General features: G+C 38.5%; 1 protein-coding gene across 1 annotated transcript in view; it reads right to left on the bottom strand.

The window, feature by feature from the left end:
- LOC139744922 (lipopolysaccharide-binding protein-like) overlaps positions 1-17,262 on the bottom strand; it is a 38,276-nt gene extending 21,014 nt beyond the window's left edge. Inside the window, exons 1-2 of the mRNA XM_071655337.1 lie at positions 16,950-17,262; positions 2,342-2,456 (exon numbers count right to left, since the gene is read on the bottom strand). Coding sequence (XP_071511438.1) covers positions 2,342-2,456; positions 16,950-17,073 — 239 coding nt within the window. The 5' untranslated portion in view covers positions 17,074-17,262. The remainder of the gene's footprint in view (positions 1-2,341; positions 2,457-16,949) is intronic.
- Positions 17,263-20,130: the final 2,868 nt, after the last annotated feature.

A 20,130-nucleotide genomic window follows, 5' to 3' on the forward strand; every position in this document is an offset into this window, starting at 1 on the left:
ACAAATTCTTTCACTTCTTGGATTATTGTTTGAGTACCGTCCCATTACCACAAGTAACTTATTATTCCGTATCCTTTGCAAGCATCCCATTATTTTTTTTCGATATAATTCTGTCGAGGATCACTGGATCTGTTTTGCCTTTCTGCCCGTTGTATTGTCTTCCTGTTATGTTAGTCTTGTCTCGTTCTGTCTTGTATTTTAGTACCCCTTTATTAGTTTTGTCGTCCCAGTCTCGTTTAATGTTTATTCGCCTGTGTATGTGTGTCTGTCTGTTACTCTGTGTTCTTAGTGTTAGTGGGCTTCCAGACTTTTTTTTTGACTTTCTTCCCAGCCTTCTTACCCCTTTTTGTATCAGCTCATTTTCTATTGACATTCTGTACCTGAGGGGCCCACATTCTACAAGTATTGTCTTTTTAGTTGGTCCCTCAATTTTTTCGATGTTTTGCGTAATGTTATATCGTCTTTATCACTTCAGTCAGTCAATTTTCAATACAACGTATTTGTCACCCCGAGGTTCCACAATTATATTTTTCTCAATATATATACTTTGTTTTGAAAATGCAACCTTATTCTCTGTTACCAAAGAAAATGAAATGTTTATGTTCTTTTCGAAAAATGAAATAAAGTTTGAATGGATTGAATTGAATAATTCTCAAATTCAACTTCATATTTCAATATTCTATATGACAGTACATCGTGTGTTGGAATACATTTCATCTTGCCATTCTTGTTTCTTTCATCAACATCTCAGTCACAGGTGACTTAAATTTTGACAGTGTCGTTTCCCAGAGTGAAACCCAAGCTATCAAGCAGTCCTTTAATCTTTTGCATCCACGGTATACTATGAGTGTCATTCACAAACAATGTATAGTTAAAAGAATACAATGAGCAGGATAATTCACCCTCCATGGACGAGTCTGAACCAAAATAACAACTTACGATTTACAATGTGATAATCTAATTTACAAACCCCTATAGTTCCTTATAAAACTTACAATTTTGATTACTCTTATAAGTGCCCAATATGTTTCTGCAAAATTTCAAATAAAAAGACTGAAATAGAGATAGTTTTTCGAATCCCTATACCTCACACCCATACAACAAATTCAGTAATATATTTTGGTCAAACAACTTTAGTTGTATCGACAGGAAGGGATAAATGATCAAAATTCATTTTCATAGAATAAAAGTCAGCTATCTGTTACCTGAAAAAGCGTATTTATCAATGGCCTTTTTAGAAATAATTAAACGTTATTTACAAGTATTGATAATCATGATATACACACACTCAGTTTATCCTCTCCAAAGATGAAAGTTGGACGTTTCCTTACTTTACCCTTTAAAACAAAAAATAACTGCTTTTGTCTTAAAGGTGTTTACGGTAAGATACCATGAATGGCAATAACTACAAACATAATCTAAAGCTGTTGTAGTTTCTATGGGCTTTCATCCGAAACAATGGGAAGCTGATATGATGAGGTTGTAGGTAAACTCAAGACTTCTTCATTTGGAAATGGGCGATATTCAGCATGCGTGTGTGGATGGAAATAAGCTGCTTGGTGGAGGTCTGCGCTCTCCTATAGTGCTTTTCCTACCTAATGATGGATTTGAGGGGCTGGAATTTACAAGCTCTGCATTTAAGATTCCCCTCCATTTTCAACATTTTCAACATTATTTTTTAGTAAAAATTGTTGATATCATATTTCAATATATCATAAATTATGCAGAATACTTATGCAGAATAAAAAATTATTATTTTTTTTTTTTTTTTTGGGGGGGGGGGGCATGGTATGTTTTGTACATTATAAAAATGAGAATGAATTAATGAAATGAAAATGAAAGATATGCACACGAACGTTTCGAATCATAATACTCCCTCCCCCTTTCTCTCTTTACACACACGCACACACACACACACACACACACACACATATATATATATATATATATATATATATATATATGTGTGTGTGTGTGTGTGTGTGTGTGTGTGTTGAGATTTCACGTGTTGACTCCACGAAGAAAGGAACAAACAAACTCCTAATGCATTTTGGGTCAAAAAAGCATGAGTTTAATCGACTAAAATTTTCGGCGTCCTATCATACGCCTTCTTCAGATTCCTGAAGAAGACTAACCAAAATAAAAGAACTTGGTGTCATTTTATTTGAAAAAGAATAGCCTTTCCAATAATATGCAAAATAATGATATACTTGAAATATTGCTGAAATTAAAGATCATAGGTGTTCCGTTTTTTTCTGGGTCACCTTATATATACATATATCTATATATACATATATATATATATATATATATATATATAAACAGTCACTGACTTACGTACTTTCTGACATCATAGCTGAATTCGTCGAAATACAAGGGGCTGTAACTGCCTTTGAAATCGGGAACGGTCCAGTCTTGGATCTTGTACAGCACTCTCTCCAGTCCCGAATGCTTGACTGCGAACAGGAAAAGACAAGGACAAAGATCAAATACAGTAGTCTACTGGGAATTTGTTTATTTTAGACTAACCAAGTGGTTTGTGAACCATTGCAAAATGAAGGATAGCATAGCTTGTAATAGAAATCACTGTTGTGTTTTCGGCGTGATTCCATGCCTGAATAGCTATTTTTGACCCCCACAAATGAACAGGAAGTGGTGAATGTAATAAAACAATTGAAAATAAAAGTAGTTGTGGTTTTGATAATATTTCGAATAATTTATCAAAAGATGTTGCTTTGCAAATAAACCATCCTTTGGTATATATTTTCAGTTTGTTAATAGATAGTGGTATCGTACCTTCAATGATGATAATAGCCAAGGTTATACCGATTTTTGAAAAGCAGGATCCTTTAATTTTCTCTAAGTATAGGCCAATATCTTTACTCACATCATTTTCTACAATGCTTGAAAAAAATATTTATAAAAAACAGTAGATTTTATTAAAAACGAAATATATTTTTTTAAACGCGATTTGGTTTCGGTGAAAAACACTGAACTTCACATGCAATATCATCTTTCATTAAAAAAAAAATGCTTCTGCAAAGGATAATCATTGACATACCGTAGGCGTGCTTCTCGACTTCTCCAAGGCCATCGACACGATTGACTACGAAATTCTTCTCTACAAACAGAATCATTATGGTATACGTATGGGGGGGGGGCCTTTGGGTGGTTCAGAAGTTAACTGTCTGGTAGGCAGCAATATGTTTGTCAAAATAACAATGAGTCTTTAAAAATATTTCATGCGATGTTAATCAAAGATCTTTTTAATCAAGGACCCCTTTTTTCCTTTGTTATATTAATGATATAACATATTCTTTTAAACTTTTGACTTATTTCATTTGCTAATGATTCAACTATTTTGTTTTCTCATAAAGACACCAAAATACTTTTTGAAGCTGTTAATAAAGAATTACTTTTTAAACAATTGTATTCAAGCAAACAAATTATCGTTGAACATACAAAAAACACATTACATGTTATTCAGTAATTCTTCGCAATTTTTTTTCTGGACAAATAGCTTTTAATCAAGCACTTCTACGATGTGTAAATTCAACAAAATTCTTTGGGCTTTTTATTGACGATCAATTTTGCATTTGAACACTCATCTTGTTTATTTATATAAACTGATTTCAAGAAATGCAAGGGTTATCTAGAGAATAAAGCAGTTTTTTTCAGTTAAGATACTCTTGATGTTATATCTAACTATGATTTTGCTATATTTGAATTATGAAATATTGGAATGGGGAAGCTCGGCTAAGATTATTATTGATAAGTTATTGGTTACTTAAAGGAGAGTTTCAAGGTGTATTTATGCATGCAATTAATATGCACATACTGATCCACTTTTCTTAAACAGTAAAATTTTGAAAATAGATGGTTTGTATGCAATGAATTAAGGAATTTTGATGTATACTTTGAAGAATTGTGTTTTGGCTGACATTTTGGAGTTTTTATTTATGAAAAAAGAAAGAAATACATGGATATCCAACACGACCACAGCGTGATATGTTCCATATACCTAAAACTACATTACGAATACTGTAGAATTCTTTTAGTTACAATGGCCCCACATTTTCGAATTCTGTACATCTCATGAACTACGGAATCCAAGTATCATTTTGTATGTTTTGCATGCATTACTTTATCTAATACCCCCATCTCACTAGACGGCACGGCGGATCGTGGCTTGATGGCTTTAAATCTTCTATCGTATCTTTAGAGGTTCAGAAGCGCGGAGGGTCGCCACCATCGCCATGGTCGGCAACCTCGCTACGGAAATTTTGAACATGTCCAAAACTTCCGTAGCGAGGTCGCCGTGGTTTTAGAGCGTATCACAATCGCCTCACGAGCGCAATAAAAGCGCCACATTCGTAACTCTGACGGGGTAGCAACGCGTTAGGCGTAACTCAAGCGCATCGAAAGCGGCCCCCATCGCCCATGAAAATTACCGCTTTTACAGTGTTACGTAACAGGAACCAACCATGAACGATAGAAGTGATGCACAGACCAGGAAGGTGAACATAGAGAAAACGTATAAAATTCATTTTTCTACGTATACTCAGTACGAATCTACACTGTTTATTAATTTGTTTGTTTGTCATATACCATTCCAAGTCAATGAAAGTGATTAAGTTGTAATCTTTTCAAATATATCTTCATAAAATTGTCTCATTGTAGGATACGATTTTTAGTTTGCTCGGAAGGCGGTTCTTTAATATTATACCCCGATCGCTTAAGATCGTAGCATGAGCCCAGCGTAAACGTATATCACTGTCGCTCCGATCGTATCACTGATGTGGCGAGGTCTTGATAAAGCGCATGATTACCGCAACACAGTCGGTTCGATCGCAGAAGGAGCGCGTCTTGTCGGCCTGAAATGCCGAAACAACGTGGCAGAGTCGTATTATCATCGTGGCGCTATCGCCTACAGCGCAGGTTGAGAGTGGAGAAACCTTAGTGTAATCGCCTCGGAGGCCAAAAATGGAGACGGACGGCGATCGCGCCACGATTTGTTAAATCGTCTCAGATCGCCATGGTCGCCTTCCTAGTGAGATGGGGGCCTAAGACTTAACCCTAACTAGGCCGGGCTATTTAGGTACTAGTGGTTGATAGAGCCGGGGGGGGGGGGGGGCCTCCCAGGTCCCCCCCTCCAGATCTCGGCCGTCGACCCCGCGATCGCGACAAAAATTGGCACACACATTGCCTATGATGTAATCTAGAATATGTTGAAGTTAATTTTTCAAAAAATTATCATTTAGGCTAAATTATGCTAATTTATGCATAATGATGCATGAAATCAGACTATTTGGTATAAATCACAAAATAAAGCTCAAAACAGGCACATTTTTTTGTAAATATTCCTTTTAGTGTTCTTAGCAAATGTAATAAAAAAGAATTGTGATATCAGAAAAAATTCTTAAGTATTTTATTGTTTTTTTGAATTTCTTATGTATTTCTTTGTTTTTTCGACTTTATGTTTTTCATTGTTTTTTCGATGAAATTTGTCCGCGACATCGCTCCGAACATGAAAATATGTTATTCATTGATTTTAATCAATAAAACACCAAAATAATCATGCTTTTATGAAATTTGCCTGTAAGCACAGTTTGCATTGAAATCGTACACGAATTCACGTTTTTGATCAATTTTTGGTCTGACATGCATGTACATATTTATGCGTAACTTCGGAACCGCGCGCCCGGGCGTCGCAAATTTGGTGTCCAAAGATGCGCGAGACTCGAAAGAAAAGTCATGAAACGCAGCGGCGATAGCTTTTTGCGATTGCGATTACATCGCGCGGAACGTCGAGGGGGGGGGGGGGGGGGGGGGGGCCTCGGAGGGCCCCCCCCCCCCCCCCCCCCCCCCCCGGCCTAGTTAGGGTTAACTCTCTTATAAAACTGTTTCGGGGACGGCTGAACAGCTGTAAAAGGTTACAAGGAATTTCTTATAAGATTTGCATTTCATTTACTCATGTGCACGTCGCAACTAAATATGAACGTGAGCTATCCTAAAAGGAAAGTTCCCGAAAGAAATATTCAGCGAAAGCAGACAAACCCGTGAAACACTCATTTTTTTCCCCCACCTCCCTGGTGGAAGTCTCAGAAGCATCATGTACGCTTAGAACAACAGCATTCGCTTTGACATGGTGCATGTTTTACATGGGGACGTGGGGGTGGGCACGTCCAATGTAATGTATGCGAGCGCGCGAGCGTTTGAGAAAGTTTTGTATACAAATTCTAAAAGATAAAATACTGTTAAAGGGACTGGGGATGAGTGTTCGGTTGTGCAAAACATGCGAAAGAGAAGGTGTTTTGGGTATAAAATGAAAGGTAGATATGTAACTTAACATGTGTGAAAATATCTTGGAAATCGGAATCTTCTCAAATGTTTTAAAAAGCGAAAAACAAAACATACTTTTCTGGAAAAAGACCCTTCGATACGATGGCGATACGTATTTGAATTGCGGAATACTGCTTGTTGACAGCGAACATCAAGCCAACTTACAGCGAAATCAAGCCAACATGCCGAGTGAGCTGCGGAACTACTAGTAGTTATACGTAGAGCAATTGTGGCTAGCTCTACGGCTGGCTGTGCCTATGGGCGCGGCGAGCGCTGGCCGCACTTCACTTGCCATAACTCGCATCATCACACAGTGTCCAGTGCTAGTGCTTCTAAGCTCGAGCTGCTGTACGATCTTGCGTGTTTTCATTTGATGAGAGCGCTAACCTAAAATCAAAGGACTCCTCCTTTTCTGATTCACATGTCCTTCTTCCAAGATATGAGAGCTAGTTCTATCGTCGGAAGACTCGGTAGGCTACGTATCCTAAAAGCCATCAAACTCCATTTATTACAAGATTCTTCGTTGAGAAGTACCGAAAGCGGGATAGGTGAATGCGGTACAGTAATACGTAGCCCGACCAGACGCCGGGCGGGCTATATGTACAGCGACTGGGCTGTGCGTGTACGACTTATTTGTACGTACAGCTATACGTAGAAACTTTTCCGGGTAAGGGCGACACAGCCGGCCCAGCGCTAGGTACCATGTACGCAGTAACTGCCGTGCTTCGCACGGCGTCTGGTCGGGCTACGTAGAAAAAAAAAAAATCAACGAAATCTCAATTTACAATAATTTACAATTCATGTAATTATTACATGAAACACAAACGGGTTGTGTTATTACATGTACATGCAATTCAATGCAATCTTCATGGCAAACCCATTTTTTTTTTTCTTCAAAGATTTGAAACACAAGTACCGACTACGAGTAGGCCAGAGAATTCGAAGTATCCGGTACAATATTGTTATATCTAAACTTGCATTGGAACTATCACCAATAGTTCATTTTTATTACCGGTACAACTTGTCATGTATTCGTAATTTCATGTGACTTTAATAGTTGTAACATTTATTGTGGATGATTTTCTTCACAATTGACACATGCACATACTAGGTTACAAAGTTGGTCATTGGTATGGCTTAGGCCTACCATAGGTACCTATTTTCTGTATAAATAGGGTTAATTGGAATTATTTCACAGATACACACAAAAATGTTGGGAATCAGATCATTTTCAGTCTTCTAGACTGAATAATGTGACACCTGTAATAGTCTAATAACCAATCCAACAATTTCTGAGGCTATAGATCTTATACATTTTCTTATTTATCATACACATTGTACAATGCAACCATGCATGATGCAATGTCTTGTTCACCTATACAAGGAGAAAATCAAGACACAAGAAATAATCTGTTCAAGTCAATTATTTCCACATAGGTCAACAACATTCACTCAGTTTTTATCTAGAACCCTGATTAGGTTTCTATCATCCAAACACATTTTTTTCTCATTGGTAAATTGATGTTTAACAATTAGGCCTGTATACACAGGTAATATCTTGTTCTGATATTTCAGTGAATTTAAATCTAACACATTACTTATGTAGGGCTAGGGTTCACTTAGCTCTCTAGCACTCATCACACTAAAAGCAAACTAGGGCAGCACACATGTGTTACTTGGAAGGAGTCCCCTGGCTAACTAACTTGTAGCCAGTTTATTCTTCACATAATTTGGCATGGGTTTACATGTAAATGTGGGTTGTTACATAAATATGCATACACAAAATCAACATAACAAAACATGCAAATAAAGAAACAAAGGTTAAAACTAAATATTCATAATAATATGTAAATGATGTGTAGGCTTGGGTGATTTAGGCATGATTTCAGTATTACAGGGAACAATGGGTGAGAAGTGAAAGAGTGGAAAATGTCATGTGATATGTGGTGTGTCTGTGATACAATTGTAGGTGGGGTGTGTGGATGCATGTGGATGTGAATACCGGTACTACTGTATGTGTGATGGGTTGACGTATTTATGTGTAGAGGGGTGGTACCTGTAATAACAGAAGGGGGGATACACTTATAACAAATGGTTCAAAATAAATCCCTACACTTACGTTATACTACCATGCATAAATACAAATTTCATGTGCACATATAAATTGCATGTGTACATGGGACCTACATTAGAAGTTGTGTGTACCAGGGTACACTGACCTTACATTTTCTTTTATCTTTGCATGTATATTTGCATTTGGTGTTGCATCATGAGCACAGGTTCTAATTGCAAATGTGCTACATGTATTTAGAAACTGCTCTCACAGTAATGTGATGTGATATACAATGTAGAGATAACAAATCTGTGCTGGCTACTTGCATGTAGGCCTATATCTTTTAAATATAAAATGTCATAATAGAAATAGTTGTAAAGCAAAGATTGCCAATTGACACAGGTAAGGTAATAATTTGCAGAAAAAAAAAGAAAAAAGAAACTGCTCAGCATTCTGTCATTAGTCAATTTTGGCATCTACACATTATACTCCTATCATATTGAACAATTATGATAATAATACTATAACATGTAAATTAAAAGAACCTTACAAATGCAAACACTTTCAAATAACTTGCACATTTGCAGGGAAAAAATATTGAAGTGAAAGTCCAAGAATCAATGTCACAGGGTTAATGACTTCAAGTACAAAGAACACTATACTATTTCAGTGTGGAGACCTTCTACATATTGCATTGTCAAAACACAATCGGTTTAGGGTTTGAGCATATACAATTATATCAGTAGAACATCATGTAGGGACCTACCAAAATGTATATTACAATGTATTTTTATATCTATGTGAATGAAAACTGAACATCTTGTTTGAAGCACTTCCAACACATTTGTTTATCAAAATTCATACTTTTTTTTTTGGCCACAAAATATAGATGCAATGAATATTACAAGGGCACAAACTCCATTTACCACAAAAATATTGTCCTCATAATAATGTGATTTGATAGAGTTATCACAAAATTTTGTGCTGAAAAAGTGTCTTCCAAAATGCTGATGGACAATGCTACTGTGTAGGACCTGCTGTGCCACTTGAATGTAACACATGGCATGATATCAGTGATCATATAAATGATGAGGATAATAATCATTATGAAGATGATGATAGTAATAAAAAATTAGCAACAACAACAATAGTAGTAGTAGTAATAATAATAATAACAATTAGAGCAATAATGAAATGTGTGAAAGGCCCTTCAGTGATGTACACTGTTGTGCATGACAGCCCTGCTTAAGTTCACTTTAAAACACTGATGCAATATTTTATCGTAACGGAGTAATTGTAGTTTTTCACCACTGAAACACCTGGGAAACACAGGGGGAAAAAAGACCAAATGAAAAAACAAGGCAATCGCCGAATTGTGTCTCGCCCATTCGCGTACAAGGAATTAATATTTTTTATAACTCCCACAAGTTAATTGACCTGCTTATGACCTTTGACCTTGTGGTGACCTTCAACACCCTAAGGGACATTCACCATCCAAGTTTGGTCACAAACGGACAAAGGGATCAAAAGTAATGAGCCATAATCGAAACGCGCCATAAAAACTTAACATTGGGCCCTAAAAATTTGTTGACCCCTTTCTGTGACCTTTGACCTTGTGATGACCTTTAACTCCCCAAGGGACATCTACCGTCCAAGTTTGGTCACATACGGACATAGGGATCAAAAGTTATGAGCCACAATCAAAACGTGCCCTAAAAAATAACATTGGGCCCTAAAAGTTTGTTGACCCGTCTGTGACCTTTGACCTTGTGACGACCTTCACCTCCCCAAGGGACATCTTCCATCGAAGTTTGGTCACAAACGGACAAAGGGATCAAAAGTTATGAGCCATAAACGAAATGTGCCCTAAAAACTTAACATTGGGCCCTAAAAGTTCGTTGACCCCTGTCTGTAAACTTTGACCTTGTGGTTACCTTCAACTTCCCAAGAGACATCTACCATCACCCAAGTTTGATTGCCATTGTAGCAACATGTGCTGAGTTACGTGTGATAAGAGTCTTGCAAGTAAACTTAAACGTATGACCTAAAATGACCTTTGACCTTATCATGTGACCTCTTACGGCACCATAACATGAAGGTACCCCTAGTGCATCCATCACCCAAGTTTGATTGCCATTGTAGCAACATGTGTCGAGTTACATGTGATAAGAGAGTCTTGCAAGTAAACTTTAAAGTTTGACCTCAAATGACCTTTGACCTTATCCTGTGACCTCCAACGGCACCATAACATGAAGGTACCCCCAGTGCATCTATGACCCAAGTTAGGTTGTAATCCAAGCAACTTATGTGAAGTTATTTGTCAAAAGAGAGTCTTGCAGGTAAACTTTAACATAGAAAAGAGAGTCTTGCACATACTCTTTAATTTATGACCTCAAATGACCTTTGACATCATCACATGACCTCTGACAACACCATAACATGAAGATACCCCTAGTGCTTCTATCACCCAAGTGTGGCTGCCATTGCTGTAACAGATGCCAAGTTATGCATCATAAGAGAGTCTTGCAGGTAAACTTTAACATTTGTGACGGACGACGGACGGACGACGGACGGACGACGGACGACGGACGGACGCCATTTGGATCCCTTAGTCTCGCCTTCACCTCCGGTGGGCGAGACAAAAAAAAGGACAAAACACTTTGTGCCTGGATATTGCAGCCCTTTCAGTTTACAGTAACAGTTTAACGCACATGCAGTTTAGGAGTTTACAGGATTTATTTTCCCTACTTGCTACATGGGGCAAGAACAAATTTTCCAGGCAATCAATTCACTGTTTCATTCTGATTCACACATTTGAGTACTAACATGTTTGTTGTTACCTCACACGAAAGACAGAAATAGAGAGTTCAGAGATATAAATATAGTGTCATATCAGTTATCACTGCCATCACATGAATGTAGTCTATGATTTGAATTGATGTTATTCATGTTCAATGTGCATTTATCAGAATCCCCAACAATCCTGGTACAAAGGTGCAGCTTTTTCATTACTAACATGTCTTTTGCTATAATACACAATGAAGGCATAAATTGACAGTAGGCCTACAGGAAGAACTGGTGTCAGAGCTATTATCATTGCCATCACTTGGATGCACTCAACATAATTATGATATTGAAGTCATCCAAGTTCAGTTTTCAAACATTTGCCAGCCACAAAGAAGAACATGAGAGGGGATGTCACTGGCTTCATGGAGCTAAGTAGTTGGGAGGGCTGGTTCTGATTGATGAGAGGGGATGTCACTGGATTCACTGAGCTTGGTGGCAGAGAGGGCTGGTTTCCACTGGCGAGATGGATGTCACAGGTCTCACCGAGCTGCGTAGCCTAGAAGAGGCAGTCTTATTTGGCGAGAGGGGGTGTCACTGGCTTCAACAACCTGGATATCTGTGATGGCACTTGGATGTGATGCTAGCTGTTCCGCTGCAATAGAGGCCAACAAGCACATTCTATTGATCTCTCATCTAATGACTGAATGTTGGTAATAAAGTAACTACTACACATTTACAATGAAAAATTATTTTACTACTCGTATAGACTCAATTAACTATTCAGTAATACACATAGTAAATATTCTCTTTAAAGACTATCATTCAAGCAATGACAAGTTTAGTACTGATGAAAGCAATTATGTTATATGCTGAAAGTCCAATGAAAATGGCTCACTTTATTTATGATATTTACATAAAAATTCACTAATATGCATGCCAAAGGGACGTCTTCATCATCTACCGTAAAAGTGGAAATTTCTTGCGGTGTTGGTTGAAATTTTCACGCATTTCGCGTAAGCCGAAACTAGCGCGAAAATAAAAGCATGCGAATATTTTTGCTCGCCATTTGTTCAAGTAGTTGATGTCTTGATTCCGCGGAACTATAAACATGCGAAACTCTTCTTACCCCGCCGACCGCAAAAAATTAGTCGCGCTAAAATATCCACTTTTACAGTAACCTGTTATCTCCTTACATCTGCCCAGGCTCTGATAAAATCAATATCTGTCAGCACTCTCACCAGGTTTTGATCCACTTCAATTTGACCCAAGTCCTTTCCTCAGAGTAGCATTTTCCTCCACAACTAATTGGAGAAGGCAGCGGCAGTCATGAACTTGTCCTTTTTCCATTTCACAGGGGCATCTGGACTGGAGTTCATCTGTATATCAGACACAATGAAAGGCATTAACACTGACTTACAATTAGGATAGTCCTGTTAGTTCTTCACCAATCTGTAAATTTAGTCACAGATCTTGCTATCCCATGTATTTCAGTGTAGAGTCTACCAGGTAGCTTTATCTTGTAGTGCTCACATACATGCAACAGAGAAAACTCCATGAAATATGTTAGAAATAGACTGTCTACTGTAGAACTTAAATAGCAAAAAGGAAAATAAGACCTACAGAGACCCTAGCCAAATTTTTGATGAGTTGACACTGCACATGACATCGGGATGACCTCAGCCTCTCATTGTGCATCTGGGTAGTTCTGTGAAGTTGGGGCACGAAGTGTGACATTTTAGCATAACTCAATACTAATTATGCTATACATGTATTGTTTATAGGCTTTGCAGTTGTATTGAGACCATACATTTTCCTGGAAATTTTGTGCCATTCCGACTCAATTTTGATGAAATTATTAAAACGATATGTAATGGTGTCCTGTAGCATCGTGACGTGTCCATGTAGCATCGTGATAGTAAACATTTGGTCCTAAAAGACAAATTAAGGCAATAGCTTGACCAAAATTTGATATAATATGCATAATTACTAGATTAGTTAGATAGCTAAATATCTTAACTCTCCTTTCCACAGTTTTACACAAAAAAGGACACCGCATAGCATCGTGATACATTTTGTAATTTTCTTTTAAAATTGAAACTGTGTACAGGAAATTTGAGATATTTAGCTATCTTATTCATACCTTGTAAATATGCATATTGCATCAAATTTTGGTCAAGCTCATTGCCATAACTTGTCTCTTAGGACCAAATTTTAAAATATCACGATGCTACGTGGACACGTCACGATGCTACAGGACACAGTGTTACATATTGTTTAATAACTTCATTAAAATTGAGTCTGAATGGCACAAAATTTCCAGGAAAATGTGTGGCCTCAATGCAAATGTAAAGCCTACAAACAATAAATGTATAGCATAATTGATATTGAGTTATGCTGACATGTATTTTTTTCAATATCACGATGCTACATACATGGACACTGCCCCAACTTCATGGAATTACCCATCTACAAAGTAGGCCCTATTTATTTATATGTTGTGTATACAACCTCACATCGGGCCTATGATGTCTTTCAATCCAGCCACATGCAAGGGATTTGGGGGTCTGTATAATTCCACATACAATCATATAGTAGGCCTATATGTGGCTACAATGTACAAACTATGTAACTTGTAACCCTAAAAGTAATGATCAAGACAACCATAATCTTATTATACCACTACCACAGCTTTGGGTTTAAAAAAAAAAATGTTATAAGTTAAATTACAGCAAGAATAAGAACAGCACCGTTTGAGAACACAGAGTTATCTAACAATTTATTGATGTTTTGTGTAATAAATATCAACATTAACTTTCATTTGCAGGTTCAAAACAGTTGTTGGATCTAGGTGTATTAAAATAGTACCAGGTAATTAAAGTTAGTTTGTACAAACCTTTTGTACCGATGGAAGGGCTGGTCTCAATGGGCAAGAGGGGATGTCACTGGCTTCATCAAGCTGGGAGGGCTGGTCTCGACTGATGAGAGGGGACATCACTGGCTTCACCAAGCCGGGTATAGGCTAGCTGGTCGAAACTGATGAGAGGGAATGTCACTGGCTTCATCAAGCTGGTTAGCTAGGAGGGCTGGTCTCAATTGATGAGAGGGGATGTCACTGGCTTCACCGAGCTGGGTAGCTGGTCAAAACTGACGAGAGGGAATTTCACTGGCTTCATCAAGCTGGGTAGCTGGGAGGGCTGGTCTCAACTGACCAGAGGGGCTGTCACTGGCTTCACAGAGCTGCCTAGTCAGGATGGTCCTTGAATGCGATGCTCGCTGTTGCCCTACGTAAAAGATACCCACAATAATATCTGACAGACCTTTCTCAACAACTAGCACCTACTGTGCTACAAAGCATACACCATTAACCACTACACTTAGAGACTGAGTGAACTGCGCTACAGTGCATATACGCCATTAGCCACTTATGTATGTACCGGTACGCACAATAGATACACTTCAATCAACATTTTTGCAATGCCATGTGTACCGGAGACAATAACAAGGTACCTTACCAAACATGTGAATTCACGTTTTTGGTTCGATCATAGCTGCGATGACAACATATACACAGTTGAGGATCCACAAAGTATTTTGTAAAAACCGAGAGTTACCAGATTCGCTGACACTTTCATTCATTCAGTGTCGTTTCGTAAAATTGGATTTCTCGCCTATCGCCAATTTGTAACAAACGTCAGTTCTGATGAGTGTCGTAACTTTCTTATTTCGACATTTTGAGACCCATAATTTGACATGAAGGTAGAATAGGGCAACATAATCCAGAATACGGTAAAATAGGAATTCGCGTATTTACATGCAAAACACAAATAGCGTGCCATTTCTTACTGTGAACAGCGATTTATGTGTAATAGAGAAGCACATTTCAAAAAGGAGAAATGTTGAGCCAAATTTGGGATGTCATTCACAGGCAAAAAAATTTCCAGTTATGGTAACTATACACAGCCCAGTTGCTGTACGTAGGTACATAGCGACAGGATTCGCACAGCGTACTTATAGCGTCTACCACTCCTAGTCCGAGGTCCTTTTTCTCTGCCATATAGCTGTAGCCCGACCAGACGCTGTAAGTACACTGTGCGAATCCTGTCGCTACGTACCTACGTACAGCGACTGGGCTGTGTATAGTTACCATAACTGGAAATTTTTTTGCCTATGAATGACATCCCAAATTTGGCTCAACATTTCTCCTTTTTGAAATGTGTTTCTCTATTATACACATAAATCGCTGTTCACATTAAGAAATGGCACGCTAATAAAGTGTTTTGCATGTAGATACGCGAATTCCTATTTTACCGTATTCTGGATTAGGCCTATGTTGCCCTATTCTACTTTCATGTCATTAAATTATGGGTCTCAAAATACATAGGTCTAGGATACCTACCATACCTCAATCGCATTCTGAATACACCTTTTTGTGAATCTGCATGTAGCCTTTCTCCACATATGTAAAATCTCAGGCAAACTCTAAAGATAGACCTATATCTTTCAGTTTAATAGAAAAATGTTAGGGTGTGGCATAGGACACCTAACAAAATTACTAATCTAGGCCTACTATCAGTATTACTAAATAGTAGGCCTATAGTGTGTGTAGATCCTCTAAGTGACATCTCTATCAATTAATGTTACACTAACAACACTAACACTAACACTGTAACAGTATAGGTCCTACTCACACTGAACTAACTGTTAGTATGACTATGAGGTCTTCCGAGTTTCACAAATTTATTACCGATCCAGCCGAAGTGAAATGACATCTCTGTCGTTCAGCCCCTTATCTTCTACTAGTGTCTTGAGGGGAATTGCCGGGACTCTACATTTTATTTTTCTGTCACCATCTCCATACTCTGACACTGGTTTTCATGGTCTTCCTCTTCTTGGAGACAGATCTCTCGCTCTCCTCCTGCGGCTCCATTGTTAGTGTGGATGGAGTGGTACGGTAAGTAGGCTATACGCAGCCAGCAGAGTTCAAGCGGACCCGTGCTAGCTAGCTGCCGGGCGGATCCCGGGAAATGCACCGATAACGCTCGCTAGCCAGTGAACAAGCACCCGGGTTTCGCCTCGCAATCGCGGCGATATCTTGGGCTTGCTTTTCGCCGAGGAGAAGGCAATACATTAACGCTGTGCCAAAATCGGACAAAAGAGGGAGGCAAAAACAACACTTGAACGGAGAGCCTCTAAGCCGACCCCCCGTGATTTTGACAAGCGTTACATGTAACGCTCTTCAAAAAATCATAGATATCTTCATAATGCCGTACTTTTCATCGATTCTTTTTTATTGCTTAGTCCTTTCATAGGCATTGGCCCTTGTTTTTGCCTGTTTCACTTCATGAAATAGTACTTTTGCATTTTGGGTTCCAACACTCCTCCCCAGTCCCTTTAAGCTCTGTTTAGCTATGCGGGCGTGCGATAGAACAACATGCAGTATGCCGAAATCAATATAATCACATTTCTTTTACCATTTTTTTTTAAATGGGGGGGGGGGGGGGGGGGGGGGAGAGGAGGGGGTGTGTTCGTACAGCCCCCCCCCCCCTCCAAGTGCGGGGGGGGGGGGGAGGGGGAGGGGGATGCACCTTCCATCCCCCCATAGCTCGTATAGGCCTATGTGTAATTATAGTATCAAAATTCAACTTTATATTTTCACTTAAATTCTAGCATAATGAGAGAGCACTTTACTTAAATACCTCTTTCAGAAAGCACGGGGAGTGACAACTTCGTCAACGATGATGCTTATTTCAGCTATCGCCATACTCACGAAAATTGATTCCATCTTGAGTTGTGAGAGCTTTGAACTCGGTCACTACTGCAGCGACCCTCAGGAAGCCACTGACCTGGAAGATCGCGAGGAACAACATCAAGACACATCCGACCGGCAACATGTTGAATTATACCGACACTTTTCGATCAACATGAAAACGTAGAAAAGAAAATAATATTTAAGAGGTTCCTTCTCACACACATTGTACGCATACACAGCTAGCAATACGGAATTCCGACTGCGGTATTATAACGCAGTGTGTGTTGTGTGTGATGATTGTACTGAAATGAGTTTAGAGCACTGCGGGACGTAGGTGTCTCTGGTACGTCTATTCCTGCCATGTTCTTTTTTGTGTTACTCTTCTTTCACGGGAATTCCCACTTCTCCGTCGTCCGTAATTTCACAATGTAGATAAGATAAACCCCCCCTTTTTTTTGGGGGGGGGGGGGGGGAAGCACATCATTGTCATTGTGCATTCCACGGTTTTTCTTGATCGTTTTCATCATGCAATATCATCACCGTTTTCTCAACCTTTATGATTTACTGTACGCTACTATGTACGTTGTGAGTTTGACATTATAATAATGATAGTTTTTATCATTATTCTCGATCATTTGCATTAAGCGCAGTATATTGAAGAAAAGTTTCAGCTATGTCTGTGGTAGTGTTTGCTTTTCTTTTTTTCTCTACTCTTTTGTCACGGGAATTCCCAATTCTATAAGTCGTTTCTTTTTTCACAATGTAGATAAGATAAAACCATTTTTTTTTTTTTGGGGGGGGGGTGCACTTTATTCTGTTCGGTTCTGTTTGGGCTGCTTGCGATTTAATTGCTTTTATTCTGAATATTCACTCTCTTCAATCTTTTCCAAAACCATCAAAAATCCATTTCACCTAGAAAAAGAGAGAGAAAAAAATTACCGGGTACGGAAATTGATGAGTGATATACTGCTACAATCATGTTCATGCATGGGTCTGTAGGCTTATCCTAGGATGGGACGGAAATGTTAAGAATGAAAATACCGAAGGCAATTTCATGGAAGATGATACATGCATGTGCTCAAACTACAGCTTCTAAAACTGTATCATGGGCTGCGACTCAATTTGTACACATTACCACATTTGTTGCTGTGTAGTTCGAATGTAGGTAAAGCCTCACAGTGTGGCTTGCCATGTGTGACCTTTGAACCTTCAAGTACGATGGCTTTAGGACAAACCAGTCTTTCAAGCAGAAGGGAAACAGGCATCATTGTGGAATCAACTCCAGTTTTTTCTTTCTCTCTCTCTCTCTCTCTCTCTCTCTTTCCCCGAAGAGCTTAAAGGGACTGTACAGTACTGGTTGAGGTAGGGATTCAGGTTTTGAACATTTCTAAGTGAGATAATGAAAAGCCTCTTATGAAATATGAAAGAGCATGTAATTCTAAGAAGGATTCAACGTTTATTTGATGAAAATTGGTTTTCAAATGGCTGAGATATCCAAAAAAGTGCTAATAATAAAAGGCGACATGCCACAACTTCGGTATTAGGATCTCTTTGTTTCACATTGTTTTTGGATATCTCAGCCATTTCAAAACCGATTTTCATCGAATAAACTTTTGATACCCTTTAGAATTGCATGCTCTTTGACATCTCCTGGAGTGGTTTCTGAATATATCAAAACGTTAAAAACTAAATCTTCACCTCGACCAGAACTGTACACACCCTTTAAAAAAGAGTGTGTGTATGCGGTTTTTTTTTCTGTGTGTATATGTATTCTATATAAGGACCAAAAGTTGTCTGTGAATGTGGACCACTTATTCTCATCAAAAACTTCTGAGAAGGCCATCATTTATTTTTGTCATGTTTATACGATATCCCATAAAATAGTGACGATTTTGTTTTTCTCTTTCTCCTGAAATTGCACTTTCAGAAATTGCAGATTATTTCAAGCGCAAGGAATGTGTGCATAAAAGCGAACCAGTGTAAGTAAGAACATTATCAATGACCTCGAACTCCGAATTCAGAGATCGCAGTAGAATACCATTGTGGCTTTACAGGTAGGCAAACATCCCATTAAAGTAATCCAGGGGTGGTATTCTGAGGTCGTAATTAAGTCTGTAATTAACTTCGTGATTAAGTCGTGAAGTTAATTACCCCTTAATCATGGGCAAAATCGGTATTCTGAGGACGTAATTAAGGTATGATTAAGTCCCCTGTGATTATCTTAGGTCCCTCCCATCTAATTGTTATTCCATCCAATCAGATGCGTTGTTAGAAGCCAAAATGATGATTACACGCGCAAATATGCCCTGAATGCGCGCTCCTGCACGCCCCCTGTACTTACAACCCAAGAGCTCCGTGCGCACACTCCGGTATTTGGTTACAACCCCTCACCTACGCACGCGAAGATCTCAACCTCTTTGCTCACATAAAATGACAAAATTCCTCGAAGATCGGCTGTATTTCTTTTTTTCTCTGAATTCTACGGATACCATGATAACAAGATTCAACCGCTCCTCGGTTACCGAAGACGGTAAGCATTATTGTGGCAGAGAAAACACGATGTAATGCGTGATGTCGGAGTAGTTAATGTCACTCTTTGGTATCATTAAGTTTTCCATTAACTTTCATACTTAATTACACCCTCAGAATACCGATTCGTAATTAACTCTGTGATTAAGTCCTCTCAGAGGTGCACGCGCATTGATACGCGCAAACGCGTAGGTCCTCCCGCCAAAACGCTTGTTGCTATGGTAGTTAATATACCCCCTACTTAATCATGCTCTCAGAATACCAATTCGGTAATTAAGTGCTAATCAGACACTTAATTAGCTCTCAGAATACGGCCCCTGGATATTATTATGGATGATTATAATCGATACTGATCATAACTATGGAGGAACATTATATCTATACAGTCAGGGGCTGAGAGGGACTGAGGTTGTCCCCTATTGAAAAAAAAAAGTTTTCCTTTTTTAAATCTCAAAATAACGTTTCAGTTGTATTGAAACATGTTGTTAAAGGGACTGTACAGTAGTGGTTGAGGTGGGAATTCATGTTTTGAACTTTCCTACGTGAGATAATGAGAAACCTTTTATGAAATATGAAAGAGCATGTGATTTTAAGAAGGATTCAACGTTTATTTGATGAAAATTGGTTTTCAAATGGCTGAGATATTCCCAAAAGTGATAATAATAAAAGG

The sequence above is a fragment of the Diadema antillarum genome, unplaced genomic scaffold, assembly GCF_040938485.1.
Source record: "Diadema antillarum isolate AM-2024a unplaced genomic scaffold, OU_Dant_1.0 seq00001221_RagTag, whole genome shotgun sequence".
NCBI lineage: Eukaryota > Metazoa > Echinodermata > Echinoidea > Diadematoida > Diadematidae > Diadema > Diadema antillarum.